Consider the following 21,274-nt stretch of genomic DNA (forward strand, 5'->3'; position numbering starts at 1 on the left):
AAAAGAAAGAAAGAAAGAAAAAAGAAAAGAAAAGAAAAGAAAGCAGGCTGATAAAAACAAAAAGAACAAGTCAGTGAGCAGCACTACTCCATGGCCTCTGCCTCCATCAGCTCCTGCCTCCAGGTTCCTATCCCACCTGCTGAATTCCTGTCTTGACTTCCTTTGATGATGAACAGTGATATGGAAACCAAATAGACCCTTTCCTCCCCAACCTGCTTTGGTCATGGTGTTTCATCCCCCAGGCTCCGTGCTGCTGAGCACGCCAACCCTATATAGAATTCCCTGGAAAACCTCTGTCGGCATGCTCTGCACACTCCGTGGGCCCCGGCCCCATGTGACCACTCACAGCGGCAATCTAAGTCGTCACCGTGCAATGACATGGAATGTCAGACACCTAATACTCCTACCTCACACGTGAACACATAGAGACAGAAAGGCTAATTTGCCCAAGATCGCTCAGTGAAGAATCAAGTGGGGAAGAATCCTGAAGAACTATCCTAGAATCCAGCCCAGGGACTCAGCCCCTGGGGGCGGGGCTCTCACTTCAATCCCACGTGAGTGGTGCTGGAACAGGGGCAGAGTTCCAAACACCTTGCTTTGGGGTCAGGTGCACACATGGGCTATCTTCCATCTCCAGGCCTAAGCTCCACAGGCTTTGTTTAGCCTGCTTTTTTATAGAACCCAGGACCACCAGCCCAGGGACGGCACCACCCACAATGGGCTGATGAAGGGCTCTTCTCCCACTCATCCCTCACTCTGGCTATGAAGAGTATATAGCTCAGGGGATACAAAAGCAGCATCAACCTGTCGTTCCTCATTCCTATTTTGACCCCTTTCCCCCAAAAAAGCAAGGTACTGAGTGTTCCAACCAAGCGCTTGGTATCTGTAGGATTGCGTTCGCCTAAGGTTAAGGACCCAGGGCTTCTCTGAGGTGATATTTGTATAGCGGGAGCTGCTTGCTGGGTGCTGGCACCGAGCTGAGAAAATGAGCCTGGACTCCCACTGATTATGTTCCCTTGTGCCGCAAGGTTTGCTTTGCCTATTGCAAAAGAAAGAGCTAGAGGCAATGTCCTTTCAGTTCTGGCATCCTGGGACGTCATGACCTCAAGTAGGTGGCCCCTCCCCTTCCATCCACTACAATGTCCAATACAGTGTCTGCATACGGTGGGACCAGTGGCCCCTGCAAGAGACACCAGCACAGAAACTGTACCAGATGATTTGGTGCTGAGCGACAAGAACCAAAAAGCCTGTGGTGGAGAGGTTCCTGAAGAGGTCAGAGGGACAACTTGGGGACACAGAAACACATCCATTTTGTAGGCATTTTTCAAGTAGGGCAGTGTGAAGTGGTAAGAAATGAGGTTCCCCGCTAGGCAGTAGTGGCACACTTCTTTAATCCCAGCACTTGGGAGGCAGAGGCAGGTGGATTTCTGAGTTTGAGGCCAGCCTGGTCTACAGAGTGAGTTCCAGAACAGCCAGGGCTACACAGAGAAACCTTGTCTCGAAAAACAAAACAAAACAAAAAGAAGAAAAAAAAGAAAGAGAGAGAGAGAAAGAGAAAGGAAGAAAGAAAGAAAGAGAGAAAGAAAGAAAGAAAGAAGGAAGGAAGGAAGGAAAGGAGGTCCCCTGAGGCAAGCCCAAGTTTCTCTATGTGAGAGGCTGGCAGCTAGCTTGGAGGTGACCAAGGGAACATATGGCTAAGGGAGGGGCTTTCCAAAGGCTGGCCTGGCCTCTTTCCATGTGTCTTCTCTGCACTGTAAGTCTGCCAGGGGACTTATCCCTTCCCCTTGTCACGCTACATGCACATAGATCCCTAGGTTGTACCATCACAGGCTTTGATCACCTCTTTGCTCAACGAAGCACTGGGCTCCAAGCACCTGTGGAACCACTCGCTGTGCCCAGTCAGCCTCGCAGGACAGGGAGGAAGATTTAAGGATTATTTAGTGAGCCAAACTCAATCTTGCTCGAAGTCCTGGCTTACAATGTCTAGTGCACTCATAGAGTACCCGGGAATGTTAATCAGAGTCCAGTCTGCCAGTCTGCCTATGGGACACTCACCCCGCCCCATCACCATGGGGCTCTCCATTGAATGTGTGTGTGTGTGTGTGTGTGTGTGGTGCTGGATGATGCCTGGAAGGCCTTAGAAATGCAGTCCAACCTTTCCCAAGAGTCCAGAGATTTAATGGCAAGGCAAAGCCCACACTATAAGAGCATCCGATCTCCACATTCCAGGATGAGACTGGGACAAAGACAAGCTCTTCCCGCCTTAGCCCCAGCCCCTTACCCTAGACTACCGGGAAAGAGCTGGCAAAGAGCTGTGAGCTCCAATGGGAAACTGGTCAACCAGCCTTAGGATGCCCGAGTAGGGATCTGGGGCGGGGCCTGGGAGGCTCCGCCCTTTGCGTCATTAAGGCGGGGCATCACCCCCACCCAGGGTTCCAGGTAGCGCCGGAGCCAGCAGCGGGAGATGGCGGGCTGCACTCGCCCGGAGGCGGGGGCGGGGCAGGCAAGGGGCGTTACTGCGACCCATGATGTCACTGTCGCGGCGGACCTTGGCGATCCCCGGCCAGCTGTGCTGCCCGGCTGCGCGCCGGAGATCGGAACAGGCAGCTCGCTCATGAGTCATGGACTTCCCCTGGCCCCTCCTCGACCACTCCCTCTCCCTCGCAGGGCCCCCCCGTAGGGGCTAACGCGGGCGCGGCGGCTCCGAGGGGGTGGGGCTGCTGGGAATGGCTGTGCCCCCTTCAGCTCCAGTGCCGTGCTCGCCCTTTTACCTGCGGAGGCAGGAGTCTTGCCCGCAGTGCTCATGGAGCATGGAGGAGAAGGCGGTGGCCAGCGCCGGCTGCTGGGAGCCTCCAGGGTCCCTGAGGGCCGCCGTCCCGTGCTTCGGCCTCACGGTGGACCAGGACGACATCCTCCCCGGTGCCCTGCGCCTCATTCGGGAGCTGCGGCCGCACTGGAAGCCCGAACAAGTTCGGACCAAGGTAGCCGAGAGGGCGTGAGGCCGGGGATGGGGCGCTGCCTGGGCTGCAGAGAGGGCTACGTGGACGCCCGTCAGTGCATCCTCCAAGTGAGGGTTCCAGGGTTGTGCGGCTGTTGCGCAGGAGAGGTTTTGGACCATGGTTTGTCTATGTGTGTAGCTCTCCATTTGTCTTTGAGCCCTATGCAAAGCTGGGCTCCCGCTTCCCTGGACCCTCCCCATTCGCCTGCTCCTGAGGTTCCCAAGCGTGCCGCCGGAGGTCCACCTGCCCACTGTCAGCAGGCTGCGCGTGCAGCCCCACCCCCTGTCGCTGCGTGCTTGTCCCCTAGTTGCTCAGAAGTGCTACCCACCCACTCTGACACCCGAGGAGGCACTAACTTTTAAGGAAACCTCCTCCCCACACCCATGCTGTTCCTTCACCCTAACGCGAGATCCAAGCCTTGGTGATCTTAGCATTCCCTGTGGCCCCAGGAGCCAGCCCTGTGAAATTCGGGATTCCAGCTAAACACCGAGACCTTCACATGGCCTCAGGCTAGCTCTGAGCAACGCCTCTTTCGCCCCCACCCCATTTTTTCCCACCTCAGCTGAATACTTTCTCCCCCACAAACACCTGTAGGTAAAGCTGCCCACTGCGGGCCCCTAGCTTACTCCCTCCCTAGCTGTCCTGCGTTCTCTTATAAACCTACCCAGTCCTACACCCCGGGCAGCCTGCAGAGGGTCCGGGCTCCATGTCACAGGCCTTCTGAGTAGGGAAGGGGCAGCTCTGAGGAGAATCTGGGCTGAGTGTTAACCGGTAGCATTTTCAGAAGACCTGGAGCAAGGCTCAGTAAGACATCAAGCTGATTTGAGATCAAACCCAGAGCTACATAGCAGATACTAATCTGGACTCCCACTAGGCCTGTTTCCTCACCCAGACCTGGTTCAGGTGGCCTCTGAAGTCCCATCCAGCTCTGCCCCATGGTGTCCATAAAACTTTAGTTCGTGTCTCCTCCCTCCTTATCAGTCTGCCCAGAGAGTTTGTGTTCTCACTCATGTTGCCTCCTGTTTCTCCTGGTGTGGAATTCAAAGACTCAAGGACCTCTGGCCACCAAAGCCCTGGGATGAGTGCCAACTTCAGTACCCCCCCCCTCTCTCTGCCACTGGATAGAGCAGGAGATACAGCTCTGAGAGCCTTTGCCTGCCTCAGGCAGCTGGTCAGGGTGTCTGTCTGGGCAAATTCCAGCTCTTCCTGGCTACATTCTCTCCTGCAGGTGGGTCCTTTCAGGGCCAGGATGGAGAAAGGAGGGGAGGACTTCTACCCAGGGCCTAGTGTGGACATGGCCATGCCCTGGAGGCACAGCAAGGCGGAGTGAGTGTGCCTGGGCTCAATGTGGCTGCTCCTTACCACCCACCACCTTGAGCTCTCCTTTACTCCAAGGCAGAGTTTAGTGCTAGCTGGTGTGGGGTTGTGTTCAGCATTCAAATGAACACGTTCTGCTTTGACTGATGCTCTGGGAAGAGAGTGGATGGTCATGCCGCACCCTCCCACCCATGGCTGCCCTCTCCCCCCATGCTAGCGCTTCAAAGATGGCATCACCAACAAGCTATTGGCCTGCTATGTGGAGGAGGACATGCGGGACTGCGTGCTGGTCCGGGTGTATGGGGAGCGGACGGAGTTGCTGGTGGACCGGGAGAATGAGGTCAGAAACTTCCAACTGCTGCGAGCACATGGCTGCGCCCCCAAACTCTACTGTACCTTTCAGAACGGGTTGTGCTACGAGTACATGCAGGGTGTGGCCCTGGGACCGGAGCATATCCGAGAGCCCCAGCTCTTCAGGTGAGGAGGGCACAGGGCATTATATATCATTTTCTCTGAGGCTGTGTTTTTGATGATCTTGGCTGTAAACAATGAAGAAGAGTCATAAGGCCCCGCCATGGCATTGCAAATGTCTGTTAACATGCTCTACTCAGAGGCTACGCCATTCCATGGGCTTACAGTGGTATCCACTGGAAGGATGAGGCCCAGCAGAGACCAGGTTGTTACCCTACCCCACCTCCACCCCCATTTCTCAAACCTCTGTCCTTCCTGTGTCTGTCAGGGAAACACTCAGAAGCCCCAGGAATGAAGTCTGAGCCAAATTCTGAAAGCACACAAGATTTCTACCCTACCTGTCTTTCATTTTTATTTAATTTATTTATTTTTATTGGAGTCAGAGTCTTCCAGTGTAGCAGTGGCTGTCCTGGAATGTGATATGTAGACCGGGCTGGCTTTAAACCCTTAAGAGACCTACTTGCCTCTGCCTCCCAAATGTTGAAATGTGCGCCACCTTGACCAGCTTCCCTCTCATCTTTTGCAAAGACAGAAACATGTGAAGACCAACAAGCCTATGCAGGATGAACTAACTCAACTCTAGCAGGCTGGAAAAGCCTATCCTCCCCCTAACTGAGGGCCCTTTGGGTTCCCTGACAACAAACACCCAGGTTTAGCGTACTGCTGAGGCCACCGTGCAGAAGGCCCACAAGGACTAGGTCCTAGTCCCAGTAAGTCCCTGGATATGTAGGGCCTTGGAACTGCCTTTAACCTTCAAGCCCCGTGGATACTACTGTAGAGCAGAGAGTATATCACTCTCTCTGCTGTGACTGAAGTAGGACAGGGGTCATGAACCATGAGGATAACAGCCACCAGACTATCATAGTGAGGCCCCAGGTTACCCCCAATGCTGGAGTCAGCCGAGGGGCTTTGCTTGGCATATGCTGTGTCCAACCCAAGAGGAAGGAGACATTTCCGGCACACTGAGAGCAGTAATGCCCACCTAAGGGTGGACCTAGCCTCTCCTGTGCTGCCCACCAGTCAACCCAAGTAAATTCATTTGGCTCTCTTTGCATACATGGCTGGTCCTCCAGCCTTCCGTGCTGCCTCAGAGACTGCTGGGGCCCCAGGACAGTGTGTTTGAGTTCTGTGTTAACAGCGGTGTGTTGGGTAGAGGGGATGAAGGGCATGCCCACCTATACAGGGACCACTGGAATTCCATCTGAGCGCACGCAACCTGTAGAAGTGAGGTCAAAGCAGAGTACACAGGCCCCTGCCCTGCTCCCCCCACGTCCCCGTATCTCCTCCCTTAGTCTTGTGTAAATAAGCTCAAATATTGGCAGGTCCTCAGCACTCCTAAGTCTCTCTCTGCCTCTCTGAACCTCAGGCCATCGCTCACCCTCTTTCTGGAAACAATTACCACTGTCAGGAAGATTGAAGTGGGATTTAGGTGCCATAATAAGAAGTTGGTGTCTGGGGGAGAGCCAGAAATTGGGGTGAGTGTGGGAGGTAGACCTTTCCTTGGTGACATTCCCAGGATGGAGCTTTTCGCATCTTGTCACGGTGACAGGGTATCTGTGGGAACGCCCCCCTCCAGCCCAACTCCCCCCTATCCCTTGAGCCCACCCCAGCCTGGTCCACCCAGGCTCTGCAGCTTGAAAATGCTGAGTACTGAAGTTCCTTCCTTTGCTATTCACACAGCAGCTCTATTGACATTCAAGGAATGGCTCAGTTCAGAACCTGAAGGAAGGAAGACTAGGGCGGGCCTCCGGTCTGTGTCTGCTTTGCCCAGACCTTTCATGGGCTCTCACCTTCCCCAGGACCTCTGACCTCCACGCACCTACTCAGCCTCCGACCGTCCTCCACCCTCGAGAAAGTGGGAGGCTTGGAGGGGAGCCTGAACTTGCCACGTTCTGGATAGTGTTCCCTTCCCAGGCCTGACAAGGGGAGGCGTGTCTGCAGGACAGCTCTGTAACAAGGTTTCAAACCTGCGGTGCCTTTTGTTGTTCTTCCCGGAGATTATTGTTCCAGCAACAGGCAGAAGCAAGGAACCTCAGAAGCCTGGATGCTGGAGGTTTGGCAGGCAGTTAGGGCTGGACTGCAGAAGGGAGGCCGGCAGAGCCCAGCTGGGACCCCCACCCTCCCTTCAGGATGACCTCCGCACTGGCCTTGGTGCTAGGTTCTTATCAAGGTCCTCCTCAGTAGCCAGCCCTCTGCTCATCCCTGCTTGCTCCCGGCAGTCCTCCCTGCTACCCGCTCCTCCTCCAGGACCTTGGATACTGTCTGTGAGAGAACTGGAAAATAGAAGGCTGGTTGTGTTTTGCGTCCTTGGTGTCCGCCCACCAGCATCAACTCCCAGTAGTGTCAGAAGGGCGGGCTGCCCTGGGCCAGCCTCCCCACCGTGGCCAGACTGATAAAAGGCTAACATTTCCTCTTTCCCTAGCATCAATACCCACGGAGCTCTTCATAGAGCGGGATCTGCCGCCACCTCTCTTGGGAGGAGGGGGCAAAGACCAGGGGTGGGGGAGGAAGGCTTCTGCCCTTTTGCCTGGTTACCCCTGTGTTCTCAGAGGCTGCTGTGGGAAGGCTGAGAAGAGTCAAGCTATACAGGCCTGGGGCGAATGATCCTCTGTTTTTCCCTGGCCCATTTGGGACTACAAAAAGCAGCAATGGCGAAAGGTCTTACTGCGTTTTCCTGCCTTCTGCTGAAAGCGTCTCTGGGAGAGCAAGGGCTCCCGGGACCTGTAATGACCCCACAGGTGGCCTTCTGGCTAGTGTCCAGAAGAACCTTTTCTGGTCAGGAGGGGCTGAGCAGGAGGACAATCCCTGTACTGACCCTCTCTATTCCTCCCATTTCTGTTGTAGGTTAATCGCCTTAGAAATGGCAAAGATTCACACCGTCCACGCCAATGGTAGCCTGCCTAAGCCCACGCTCTGGCAGAAGATGCATCGTTATTTCACGCTGGTCAAGGATGAGATCAATCCCAGGTATAGATATCCGAGAGAGGCCGAGAGGCTGCCGCTGTCGATGCCCTGCCCCCTATTCTCGGCTCCAGCCCACCCTTAGCCAGAGGCTCAGGGATGCAGTTGCCAGTGAGGAGGAGTTTCTCCTGAGCCCCTTCTATCCTGAGCCACAGTGCCAGCAGAGGGAGACCATTGGCTGCATCTCAGCGACAGGGATCAGCAGTTTTGCATACTAGCACCTATTTCTCTTTGAGTTTTCTGACTGTATCAGGCAGTAGGATTAGGACAACTCCCTTCCCCACCCCCCTTAAAAGAGACTAGTGTTGCTAGAGAAAGCTCTGCTCCCCTGACAGGCTGTCAGTGTGAGGCTTTAGGCTCCCATATCCGGACTTGGGAACCACGGGAGGGTGGAGCCTCTGGGAACCTGAGGTTCTGAGCTCAGTGGGGTCATAAGGAGAAAACATCAAGCCCTGGGGATGTCAAGGTCTCCTGATTGCCTGGACTCGTCTTGTGCCTGTGTAGCTTCGGAAACCATGCCCCCTATTGTGTCGCTAATCACACCCACCGCTTCTTGAAGTGTTCTCTCCAGGGACAGAGACTTCCCTCCCATCCAAGCAAAACAGGGTTTCCCAACTCTCCACTCCCCCACCCCTAACCCCCTAATTTTTGAGACAGTGTAACCCCCCCCTCTGATCTGGAACTCACCATGTAGACCAAGCTGGCATTGAACTCACAGAGATCTGCCTGCCTCTATCTCCCAAGACCTGGGGTTAAAGATGTATGTTATCATACCCAGCACCACCTTCTGAAATGTATTTGAATGTCCTTGACTGTCGGATAATTATACATAAGGTGTGCAGTGATAAGATCAGGGTGACAGGTGTCTTCACTTCAAATGGTTGTCACCTCTTTGTGCTGGACACTCAAAGTCCTCTCCTAGCAATTTTTTTTTTTTTTTTTTTTTTTGGTTTTTCGAGACAAGGTTTCTCTGTGTAGTCCTGGCTGTCCTGGAGCTCACTCTGTAGACCAGGCTGTCCTGGAACTCAGAAATCCACCTGCCTCTGCCTCCCAAGTGCTGGGATTAAAGGCGTGCGCCGCTGCCACCACCACCGCCGCCGCCGCCACCACCACCACCACCACCGCCCAGCCTCCTAGCAATATTTGAAGTATACAATTAATTTAAATGCCACTTCTGCTGACGTGTCACAGGAGTGGGGTGATAAGAGGGAGGTCTGAGAGAAAGGGCTCTCGTTCCCTCCTCTGAGACGGCTGTCGCTATCTCTGACCCCATTATGCGTCTTTTGCACACACCCATGACTCTATACACCCAGTGATTGCTCTCTGAGTGCCCAGCATGGCACTAGCCTGCCCTCTTTCTGACCATGTTCACATCCTGGGACAAGGACTTCTGTGTCCCTGAAGACTAGAGTGTAGTATGTCCCTTCAGCCAGCGACATTATTTGGCAGATGGAGATGGAACTTGCTGGTCACTAGGTGTGGGGCCTGGTACTCACACATGCCTGGACATTATAGCTTCCCTTGACTGCTGTCCTGTGAAGTTTTGGTGACTAATCTTGTCAGGAAGAGAGAGAGGTCCTTCATGAAGAGCTGGCGAACTTCCTTCGTTCTTGTCATGCCTCTGTCTTCTGGGAAATCAAGGTTTCACTCCTTAGAGCCTGTCTAAGAGATTATCCCCTGATCCTTTGTAGGCCTTTGCACGTCCTTCCCCGCAAGCAGGTCAGTGCTGAACAGCTATGAAAACTAAATGGAGCATTTTGGCAGGCGTTCCTTATTCATTCGTTAGTCAGGCCCCGACTTACCCGGTCCTTCATTTCACAAACATTGATTGACTGGGATTAAGATGGTAGAAAAGGCAACTGTGACACAGGCCCTGCCCATGAGGAGTTTAGAAGCTGGCTATGTAAACAGAACATGCCTGTACTTGGCGTGAAAGATGGCAGGGTGTGTAATACACCAGCAGGGGTAGGAAGGGGCAGCAAAGGTCATCCCAGCAGAGGCGGCAGGGCCAGATGAGAGGGGCTGCTCCGGCTTAGGAGGCAGGTCTCCCCGAGGCTGCCGTGTAGGTGGATGTGGCTAGAACAGAGGTTCATGAGGCTGTTCGAGGCAGGAACAGGAGCCCGAGGGAAGGGGGCTTGGGAACCGGGCTAGGGAGCCAGGACAGAAGGGAGCAAGCATCAGGAAACCAGGAAGGTGTGTTTGGTTTTTGTTTGTTTGAGACAGAGTCTATTGAATGTAGTCCACACTGGCCTCACACTCATGCAGCCCAGGTTAACCTGTCTTGAACTCCTGATCCTACTGCCCCGGTCTCCCAAATGCTAGGATTACAAGTGAGTGCCCCATGCCATTACCACTATGATGAAAGTATCCGAGCTAGAGCTATGGCTTAGGAAGGGATCTTTTGGGCATAAGGACACCTCTGGTGAAGGAGGTGGTTGTGCATTTGAGGTAGAGAGATAAGCTGGGGGCAGGTTCTAGGACCGTGAGACCCAAGCTAGGAGAACCAGGGTCTCCATAGAGTGCTTGCTGGATGTACTTTCCCAGTCCAGGTTGAGGGGAGGCTCTTATTGGACCCAGGACTGCATATTGGTGGTCCCCTCCAAGCATGGAACACATATGAGCAACATTACTTGAACAGCTTGACAGGTGGGTCGGAATGGGGAATAGACTATGTCAGAGAGTACAGAAGATGATTGGTGGCAACAGTGGCTGTTTGGCCCTGGGTAGGCAGTGAGGGCTGGTAACTACCTTAGGGAAACAATAGGGGAGGGGAGATACTGATGGATGAGACGGCAAAGGCAGAGAGCCAGGAGCCTGAAGCAGTAGAGAATCGGTCCCTTAGAGGAGAACAAACTTTTGCCCCTCCAGTGGGAACTGGCTGGAGATGGCCAAGCAAGCAGCAGTCCCTCCCCAGGCAGGAGTCCCAGGCCTTCCAGAGATGCCAGCCCCTCATCCCTTCTGCCATTACCGGGTGGCAGTGATGGCCACCTCGCTGCTGCCATCAGAGCCGAGGGAGGTTGGTGCTGTTTAGACAGCAAAGCTGGCAGAGGTCCAATATGTTCAGGGAGGGACACCGTGCAGTCAAAGGGGCCCCTGGAGACAGGCCTGGATTGTTCTCCTAGCAAATATCACAGTGGCCTTGGTGTAGCCAGGGTAGGGTCAGACTGAGGCCAGAGACTGGGAGCAGGCATCCGGATGTCGCAGCCTGATTTTCAGGCTGAGACTTGGGCAAGTCAAAGGAAGTCTCTCTCCTCAGCCCTTATCTTGAGATAGCCCCAGAGTAAAAAGGGAGTCTTAAAGTAGCTGTTCAGGGAGGGCTACGTGCATGGCTGAGGATGGAGCTTGGCCTTCCCTCTGTCTGGGGCTGCCTTCTCAGAGACTGGGGGAACAGATCAGGGTACACAACCCTGTGGTGAAGACCCATGGAAGGCTGGGAACCCAGGTGGGCTGAGGCGTCCGTCCCAGGTGTGCCCAGGCTACGAGGCATCTGGAACGATGCTTCTCTTCTTCCTGGAGCCTTCGTTTCCCAGTGGTGCCAAATAAAAGACCTAAGACCCCTCTTCCACAGGGGACATAGGGACATCTCCATTCTGTCCGATGGAGAGATGAATTGGGGCCCAATCTCATTATTGTCTTCCCCTGCTGTCCCAGGCCCTGCACCCCTCTCCCATGGATAGTTCTGACTTTTGAAAGACTATGCTGTTTGGCTTTTTTCAGTGTACACAGACCTGTGTGTCCGAAAGGTCGAAGTTCAGCACCCCTGAGTACAGTGCGCCCTCACCCAGCGTCTGCATCGATTGACCTGTGACAAATCACTCCCCAGCATGCTTGGCAGACAACGCTACTTTGCCATGACACGGGGGTGGATGGATGTAGCCTTGTGCATTTTTGCTCAGCCTTTAAGCTGGTCTAGCAGGAGCCAGGGACAGAAAGCACCCATAACACAAGTTGACAGGATTTAGTTGCTGGGAGCGGCCAAACAGGTCTCTCACACTGGGTGTGTTGGGGGGATGCTGTTGCTTCTCTGACAGCACAGCGTATGGTTCACCTTCTTTCAGGTCTGTGAGATGACTGATTAGACCACACTCTATGACGTTGTCAGCTGCTGTGTCTGAGGGGCCACACCAGGGCACCCCTCTGCCATTTCTCCAGCCTATCCAGGGGTTCTGTTATTGACAAGTCTCATCTTACAGGAGCACAACCTCTCTTAGGGAGTTTCCAGCACCTTTGGTCACTTCTGTACCCCTTCTCACTATTAATCCCACGGGCCCCATTCTTGCTCCCTCTGGAGTCCCCGCAGCCTCTTGACATTTGTTGTCACCTCCCCTATCTTCTCCTGGGCTCCCCATCCTCACCCTTCCCCTTTCACAACTAGCAGAAGTGCCATGTAGTCAGTAACTTTCATCTTCTGCCAGGCTACTTTTATGACCAGGTTTTAATCTGCTCCTCAGTGTAACCATGGGAACCAGAAGGACAGGACACACTTATGTGTGACAAAAGCTGGAGCTTTGTTGGGCTGGCCTTTTGTCTGAGGTCTCCATCGTAAAGGAATGGTCTGGCTGGCTTAAGGCTTGGCTTTTTGAGTGAGCATTCCCCAACGTGCAACCTTTCCCCCCCCACTGTCTAGCCTTTCTGCAGATGTCCCTAAGGTGGAGGTGTTGGAACAGGAGCTGGCCTGGCTGAAGGAACACCTGTCTCAGTTGGATTCCCCCGTGGTGTTCTGTCACAATGATCTGCTCTGCAAGAATATCATCTATGACAGTGACAAAGGTACAGTCCCTCACGCCCCTCAGATGCAGAGGACACAAGCAGTTGGTCGGTCTGCTGATTTCCAGGAGAGATGGGTTTTGACTTTCATTTTTCATGGAGGACACGAGGATGCCTTATGTTGATCTTAATTTGTAAGAAAGAAGAGCAAAAGAATAGGAAAGCCCCACTTAGAAAAACACATTCTAAGAGAGAACGTAAAATCTTAGATAGGAAGCGCTTTAACATCAGACACCCAAGCCATGAGTCCTGGTGATTTTATTGCCTTCTGAGGATATCATGGCTTCTCCAAGCCTTGAGCAGGCAGGAGGAGTGGGAAAGAGAAGAGAGGAGAGATTGCCTGCCTTTCACTGTTGCCGAGAATGCAGCCCTCCCTGGAAATAAAGGTGTCCCTTGTTATATGAGGCAGATTGGTTGGGGACATCTAAGTATGCCAACATGCATGTGTACCCAAGTCTCCTAAAAGATTGCAGAGTGGAGTTAGGCAGGGAGAGTACTTGACTACCATGCATGAGACCCAGAACCCTGCCCCCACGCCCCGAAAGCAAGCAAAAATAAATAAATAAATGATATAGTATTCACATGTGACCTCCATAGAGCATCCTCTGATACCTTCTGGCTACCTCCCGTACCCAATGCAATAGAAATATGAGCTAAATAGGTGTTAGGGCATGTTATCTTAGGAATGACAAAGTCCAAAAGTCCATACATGTTTGGTGCATGTGAATTTTTAAATTAGTATGTTATGTGTAGGATTATTTTGCCTGCATGTATGCCTATGTGCCACATTGATGCGGTGCCCGCAGGTGACAGAAGAGGATGCTGGGTTCCATGGACCTGTAGTTATGGTTGGGGGTGAGCCACCATGTGGGTGCTGGGGATCCAACTTGAGATCCTCTGCAGGGAAACAGCCCCTACTCTTAACCGCGGAGCCGTGTCTCAGTCCCTCAGATCAAATTTTGAAGATTTCCAGCCTATAGTTAGTTGAATCCATGGATGTAGGGCCCACAGACGTGGTGGGCAGAGAGACTTGCTTTGCTTCTGATTCTTAGCTATGCTGTGGACAGACCCCTTGAGATGGGGAAGCTGAGGACCCGCTGAGCTGGACGGGGCTGGAGCTATGGGGAGGGCAGGTGGGCAGATGGGAGCGGCCTGAAAGGTTGTCACAGATATCAGAGAGGGTCAGAGGGTGCTTTGTGGCGGTCTGGAAGACTAGCCATGCCCCGTTTCCACTCTTCCTCACAGGCCATGTGCGCTTCATCGACTATGAATACGCAGGGTACAACTACCAGGCTTTTGACATTGGCAACCATTTCAATGAGTTTGCAGGTAAGGGGCAGGGGACCGCTCTGACTTCAGTGCCCTCCTTATGATGAGGTGCCAGCTCTGTGGGGAGGACCACATATGGTTCTAGACTTGATGAGAGTTGGGCACAGCCTGCTTTTAAAGAGCCATGGACCTCACAGAAGGGAACTCCCTGCCCAGAGCTGACCTCTGCCAGCCTGTGGGGCAGTTTTGTACAAATTGAGGGAAACACACTCACTGTGGGATTCCTAGGAGCTACTCAGCCTGATGTGTCAGTTAGGATAAGACCGCCTTCCAAACCGGCTTCAGGAGCACTGACCTGTAGTCTCAGCTACTTGGAAGGCTAAGGCAGGAGGGTCCCAGTTTAAGGCCTGTCTAGGCTATAGTGTGTGTTCAAGGCCAACCTGGGCAACTTAGTGAGACCCCCATCTTAAAATTAAAGATAGTTATGGATATATCTCAATGGTAGAGCACTTGTCTGGCATGTACAGGAATCTGAATTCAATATCCAGTACAAAAAGAAAAAAGAAAAAGGAAAGGAAGAAAGGAAGGAAGGAAGAAAGGAAGGGAGGGAGAGAGAAAGAGAGAGAGAACGAACGAACATATCCCTTCCTCAGGACATACAGAGCCCCCACAAACTTGGCTGACACTCTCTCATGCCAAGCACAACTTGTACAATTGCCCATGAAGACACAGAATGTAGATATGTGACCAAATAAGCTATACAAAGCAGTTTTCGGATGTTCTGCAACGAATAATACAGGCGGAGCCAGTTAAAAGTGTGTCTGAAACTCGATTTCCCAAGTTTCAACCCCAGTTTTGTTGCTATTAGTGGTGGGATCGAGGTCACTGCCTCTGTGGCTGTAAGTGGGGATGATGTCATACTATGTCACACCATTGCGCTCACACACACAAGGCTGGGTGTGGTGATGCATGCCTTTGATCCCAGTACTCAGGAGGCAGAGAGAGGCGGGCAGATCTTTTGTGAGCTTGAAGCCAACCTGGTCTAACTAGTAAGTTCCAGAACAGCCAAAACTATTGAGAGAGACCCTGTCTCAGAGAGAAAAGTCTGTCCCCTCTCCTCGAGACTTGGTAACCATACCATAAAGACACAGCAGTCTAGATCCACGGCAGGCTACCAGGGCAATGTTTTCCAGCTTGAGGGCTTCTTAAAAACAGTGTGATAGGACCATGGAGTCAATTCCTCAGCGGCCTTGGGCACAGTTGGAGGGCCATCTGCAGGCTGGTGTGTGGGCTTGTCAGGGTGACATGGCTGACCTCTAGGGCTTAGGAAAGTTGAGGTGCCTTGCCCAACTGTGAAGCCAACCTTTGGCTTCTCCTCTGACCACCCCAACGCACCCCAGGTTGATTGTTCGCATCTTTTTTAGAACCTTAGGGGACCGGGCACGTGCCCAGCTCTCTGGGCAATCAGAGAGAGGGGGATGGGCCTCAGCCGAGCCGTGATGTGCTAAGGGGGAGGCCTGCCCTGAAGGGCATATGCCTGGCAGTGCTCAGCTGCAGAGAGGCCGCTGCAGGGGCATGAGTCCTTAGCGGGTGCCCAGGGCAAAGTTCAGCTAGAGCTTCTCCAAAGTGGGTGGGCTGTATCCCTTAGGTGCTAGCAAGCACACTCTAGGCAATGGGAAGATACAGGTCCATCCCAGCCCCACCTCCAATTGGCTGTGAGTGCTAGGCCTTCTCCTGTGCAAGAGGATGCACTCACCATAGGCTTGGAACTCAGGAACTCTGTGTGTCGGGGTCGGGGTGTGAGGAACAAGTAGGAAGGGGTATAGAAGGGAATGGAGAGATCTTGGAGACGCGTCCCGGCTCTGCTCCCACCTTAAACTACTTCTTTCTTGTTTCTGGCCTCCCCTGTGCAGAGCACATGTCTGGGAAGCAGCTTGAGGACACGTAAGACAGGGAAGGGTACAAATGGGGCTGTCAGTTGTGGGGCGCAATGGAGGTGGGACATCCCTAGGAAATGCCAGTGCAGGCAGTGGCAGGCATTTAACACTGTTAGCTAAGTCCAGCTTCTTGTCTGTTTTTTTTTGTTTTTTGTTTTTGTTTGTTTGTTTGTTTGGTTGGTTTTTCAAGACAGGGTTTCTCTGTGTAGCCCTGGCTGTTCTAGAACTCACTCTGTAGACCAGGCTGGCCTCGAACTCAGAAATCCACCTGCCTCTGCCTCCCGAGTGCTGGAATTAAAGGCGTGCGCCACCACCGCCCGGCCAGCTTCTTGTCTGAAAGGTGACGAAATTAGGCCTCTGAGATGAAAGGGCCGCCCGAGGTCAAGCGGTACCAAGGCTGAGACTTCCCGTGAAGCATCACTTTACAGAAGGGCAGGCATACAGTGGCACTGCCTTGGGATTCCCACCACATGCAGGGCAGTACCGGGTCCTTGACCCCTCAGCCAGTCTCGTTCCTTGGCCCTTGGCAAATGGTACCCAGCTGGGAAGAGGAGAGCCTTCCACCAGCTAGGCTATCCTCAGACAGTTCCTCAGGCCAGCCCACAGCTCAACAAGGGAGACTCCTGGGCTCAAAGGTGAGAGGAGCTTTTCTAGCAACTTCTGTCTCACCTGCTCCCTAGGTGTGAATGAGGTTGATTACTGCCGGTATCCAGCGCGGGAGACCCAGCTGCAGTGGCTGCGTTATTATCTTGAGGCGCAGAAGGGGACAGCAGTGTCCCCCAGGGAGGTGGAGCGGCTTTATGTGCAAGTCAACAAGTTTGCTCTGGTGAGTGCTGGGATCTACCGTAGCCTCCCACCCAGAGCCCAGGGTCTGCTGTTTTTAGTTAGGGTTTCTACTGCTGTGATGATAGACCATGGCCCAAAGCAACTTGGGTGGGAAAGGGTTTATTCTGCCTTACAGCTTGAAACCCATCATCCAGGGAAGTCAGGGTAGGTAGGAACCTGGCAGGAGGAACTGATGGAGAGGCTAGGAGGAATGCTGCTTACTGGCTTGCCCCCCACGGCTTGTTCAGTCTGCTCTCTCATGCCATCCAGGACCACCAGCCTAGGGAGTAGCACTGCCCACAGTGGACAGGGTCCTCCCAAATCGGTCTTGAAAATACCCTACAGACTGGCCTACAGGCCAATTTGATGGATCTCAATTTAGATTCCCCTCTTCCCAAATGACTCCTAGCTTGTGTAAAGTTGATGTTAAAATTAGCCACTCCAGTTGAGGACTTTACCCTATCTGGGAAAGGTCAGAAAACAGCCATCGTAGGTATCTCCTTAATGTTCCTGTCACCTCTGCCAGCTAGCCTGGGGACTCACCTCTCTAGAGTAATTCCAAAAAAGACCTCGGCATCCAGCAAATCTGTTTGGATGGACAGTTCTCTCTGCTGGCTAACCTTTGCATTTCATGCTGCAATCACACCCTTCTTGTAACCACTACCTAGCTCACAACTCACCGGCCTTGCCTCCAGGCTCCTCCCACCAGCACTGCATTACAGCATTCAAGTGGGAATGCCACTTCTCCGAGGAAGATGGCTCACGCCAGGTGCCCACTGGTGTGTGCCTAGGGGACTACCAACACAGAGGGAGACAAGCCAACCACTCCAGGTTCTGCAGTACATCAGAGCTTAGAAAATCCATCATTTCTACAATCGATTGAGTGTCCTGGTTCACACTAGCCCCAAATCCACCTCTCTACCTCCCTTATTGCACCCTAAGAACAAATTTCAACTTTTCAGCAAAACTAATCCCATTTCTAGCTAGCTCACCCATGCCCCTTCTAGGTCACGGGAAGGGAGGTAGAGGGAACCCTTTGTCACAACTGTGTGGCCAAAACTCGGGGTGGAATGGGAAAAGCCCTAAGGGTGTCTGGGACAGTGTTATAGCTTTGAGAAGTAACTGGGAGCCATAGCTTTCTCACCCTTTGAGCATGGGGTGAAGGGAGGCAGGCTGGGACACTCTGCCATCTGCTGACCTGGGCGCTAAGATCTGGGTAGAACTGGCTCTGCTCGCCTTTTACTAGCAGGCAGTGAGTCCACAAGTGCTGTGCCGTGGTGGTCCAGCCTCCACTTCTTCCCACACTGGCCAGTATTTAGCTCTGCAAGACTCCCCACAGTGGTTGTGTCTCTCTGCCTGAGGGTTATGACAGGTGTGGCCTTGCAGGGCTGACTCTTTCTGGCCTGTTTGCAGGCATCCCACTTCTTCTGGGCACTCTGGGCACTCATACAGAACCAGTACTCCACCATCAGCTTTGACTTCCTCAGGTGCGTGTGGATGGGGAGTTGTGGGAAGATGGATGTGGGCGGCGAGAAGGGAGAGCCTTGATCACCACATGACCAAAGCTAGTCAAAACAGACCGTCAGAGTCTTCCAGTGTGTGGACGACCCATCCCCAGCAGGGGCTGCCTGGGGAGCCCCACCAAACCTAGTGAAGGCGCTCCTATCCATCACTAAACCTCTACCAGGTGGTTCTCAACCTGTGGACTGTGACCCTGTGACTTTGGCAAACCTGTCTCCAAAAATATTTACATTACAACTCGTAACAACAGCAAAATTACAGTTGGTTATGAAGTAGCAATGGAAATAATTTTATGGTTGGGGGTCACTACAACATGAGGAACTGTATTAAAGGGTCGCAGCACTAGGAAGGTTGAGAGCCACTGCTCTGAACTGTCCTCCACAGCATCAGGGCCCACACTACTGGTGCTATCCTAGCCAGAGCCTGAGAACCAGTGTGAAGGATGGAAGGCTGCCCGGCTCTGAGTTCCAGGCCAGCCTGGTCTACATAGTGAGTTCAAAGACAGCCAGGACTGCACAGAGAATTCCTGTCTACAAACAAACAAACAAGAGTTGAGTTGGCTCGACCTGGTTGATTTTGAGCTTGGAGTAGTCCTCAGTAGGCTGTCAGATGCCCGGCTCACCCACTCCCTTGCCTGTCTCTGGCAGGTATGCGGTGATCCGATTCAACCAGTACTTTAAGGTGAAGCCTCAGGTGTCAGCCTTGGAGATGCCAAAGTGATCAGCCTCCTGTTTCTCCACGTCCTCTTGCTGCCAGAACTGCTCACCAGGGTACCCTTCTGCCTTGGAGTTAGCACCCTGGGGCAAGGTGGGCATCCACGGAGAAGGCCTTCCCCAGTGGATGCCAATGAAGACCTTATTTTCCCTGTTTGGAGGGGCTGGATCCCAGCATTGGGGGTGGGGACTTCCCTTCACCCTGCCAGGCTTGGAGAGGAAGTGCCTGCAGATAGCTGGGGCCTAGACTGCCCCCCTCACCCCCGTGAGAGCACACCATTGCCAGCCCAGGCCCTGCTAGAGCTTGGGCTGCCTCAGTTTGTCCTTGACCCTTCCTAGTAGGGGAGGGGAAGGGCTTGTTTCTACCTCCAGTGCCCCAGCCTCCAGCCTGAGCCATGTATGCCCCAGGTGAGAGATGCTGAACTCCAAGCCAGCAGGAAGCCATCTTGGGGAAAGAGGTCCCAGCTGTGCCTGACAGCTCCAGCAGCTGCCTCATTTGAGGCTGCCAGATGCCATCCAGTCATACCTTCCCCAGGTCCCTTCCTCGTGCTGCTGCCATGCTCCTGTAGGTCCCTGCAGAGGAGAGGGATGGCAGACCTACAGTAGGCATGACCTTGGGTCAGGTGGCATTATCACCGGAGCCAGCATCCTCCTCCATCGCTCTCCCTTCTATTCTGAACTTAACTGAGATCCTCCCATTGGGAGCTTGGGGATTGAAGGCAAGGAGGCAGGGCCTAGGCACCTGGGGGCCAGCACAGTTGCCTGGGCATGGCCAGATGCTGAAGCTGTTGCCAGCTCCGTACCCACCTCCCAGTCTTTACAGTTCCTAAGGGGGTCTGGTATAGGCCCCTACTGTGATTCATTTGTAGATATCATGGTTTTCTGCATTAAAATGTTTGTTTCTGGAATGTGGTCTTGGAAGGACAATGGCTTGGGATCTGATCGGTATGGATGCGTGTGGAGGGGCTGGGCCAGACTCTGCCCCCTTCTGGTGTGCCTTTGGGGTTCACTCCTGCTCGAATACAGGCACAGCAACCTGTACACCTCTGTGCCATCCTCGTTGGGGCCTTCAAGGTCGCAGATGCTAATAGAGGACCTTGGGGGAAAGATGTGTCCAAGAACACAAATGGTGCCCAAGTTGGGAAGGGTCTACACCGTCTCCTGTAGACTCGGGTGGCCACTATGGACAAATTACATAGTGATGCCCACCTTAGTCTCTTCAGCAACCCTGGAACCAAGGGCAGAGTGAAGCCAACTGCGCACATTGTGTCACCACCACATTGCACTCAAGTGCTATAATGGCTGGGGTAACAGAGGGCCCCATGCTTCACCACCAAGCCTGAGTCCCATTCGTCTCGTTACCTTGGCAGGTGCTCCAGGCCAAGGCCACCTCCCTGGGGCTGACCCTGGGCCTGTGAGGAGGTGGGCAGGAGCTAGTTGAGCTTGTGGCTAGCTGTCCTGATAGCGACCAGAACATACCATCCCTGCTCCAGCCCATCTGCCCTGCCCTGCTTCTCATTGGAAAGGATGAGGTTCCAGTTGGCCAGAGGACTTGGGGTGGTGACAGCACAGCAGCTAGATGGGGCCTGTGGACAAAGGTATCCGGAAATACCTTTGGTGGTGGGGCTCAGACCCTCCAGGATGCATAGGGCCAGTCATAGGTTCAAAGGAGGAATTGGGAGGAGTCCCAAGATAATGGGATCTGATTTTTTGTCTGAGGTGGGAATTTGAAGTGGCTTTGAACCAAGCGGCTCCCCCTAGTGGCCACTTAGCAGAGGCCAAAGTAGTCTCCAGAACCCTGGGCAGGTCTCTTGTTGTTGGCCCCTGCCTCAACGCTGGACAGGGTACCAAGGTGTGAGGACAGCAAGAAAAGACAGCCAGAGCTCTGAAGGACACAGCCAGGAGTCAGGACACTCCATCAACTGGCCCTGGTAGCGTGTGGTCTTGTTCGTTTGTTTGTTTTTTTCAAGACAGGGCTTCTCTGTATAGCCCTGGCAGTCCTCGAACTCAGAAATCCATCTGCCTCTGCCTCCCAAGTGCTGGGATTAAAGGTGTGTGCCACCACCACCCGGCCAGTGTGTGGTCTTCATCCCTCTTCATCTACTGTCTCACCCACATGTAAAATTGAGAACCCCCCCTGCCCCATAGTTCTTAAGTTCTACTTCCCAACATCTTTGCTGAAGGGTAAGGTTGTGTGTGTGTGTGTGTGTGTGTGTGCGCGTGTGTGTGTGTGTGTGTGTGAATGCTGAGACTATCAGCTCAGGTTCAATCTCACATTACACAGAACAGCCTTCCCCTCTTGCCCCATTTGGCGGGCTGGGTGACCCTGGCTCTCTCTGACCATCCCTCTAAGAGTATACCTATTAGGATCCCTCATTCTTAAAGGCTGATTCTGGGCCCCTCTGGATGATGCAGCTTTTCTTAAAGAAGGGGTTTGGACTGGAGTGACACACCCTCATCGAGGACATACGCCTTTGTGAATCTGGACCATTTC

At 53.3% G+C, this 21,274-nt stretch overlaps 1 protein-coding gene across 1 annotated transcript; it reads left to right on the forward strand.

Moving 5' to 3' along the window:
* The first annotated feature begins 2,535 nt into the window (after positions 1 to 2,535).
* Positions 2,536 to 19,688, forward strand: Etnk2 (ethanolamine kinase 2). Its single transcript, XM_031382760.1, has 8 exons — positions 2,536 to 2,981; positions 4,534 to 4,793; positions 7,632 to 7,754; positions 12,376 to 12,518; positions 13,761 to 13,844; positions 16,402 to 16,547; positions 17,960 to 18,033; positions 18,715 to 19,688. Exons 1-8 carry the CDS (start codon positions 2,727 to 2,729, stop codon positions 18,785 to 18,787), a joined length of 1,158 nt encoding a protein of 385 aa, XP_031238620.1. The 5' UTR covers positions 2,536 to 2,726; the 3' UTR covers positions 18,788 to 19,688.
* The last annotated feature ends 1,586 nt before the right edge of the window (positions 19,689 to 21,274 follow it).

This window comes from Mastomys coucha, unplaced genomic scaffold, assembly GCF_008632895.1.
Source record: "Mastomys coucha isolate ucsf_1 unplaced genomic scaffold, UCSF_Mcou_1 pScaffold1, whole genome shotgun sequence".
Taxonomy (NCBI): domain Eukaryota; kingdom Metazoa; phylum Chordata; class Mammalia; order Rodentia; family Muridae; genus Mastomys; species Mastomys coucha.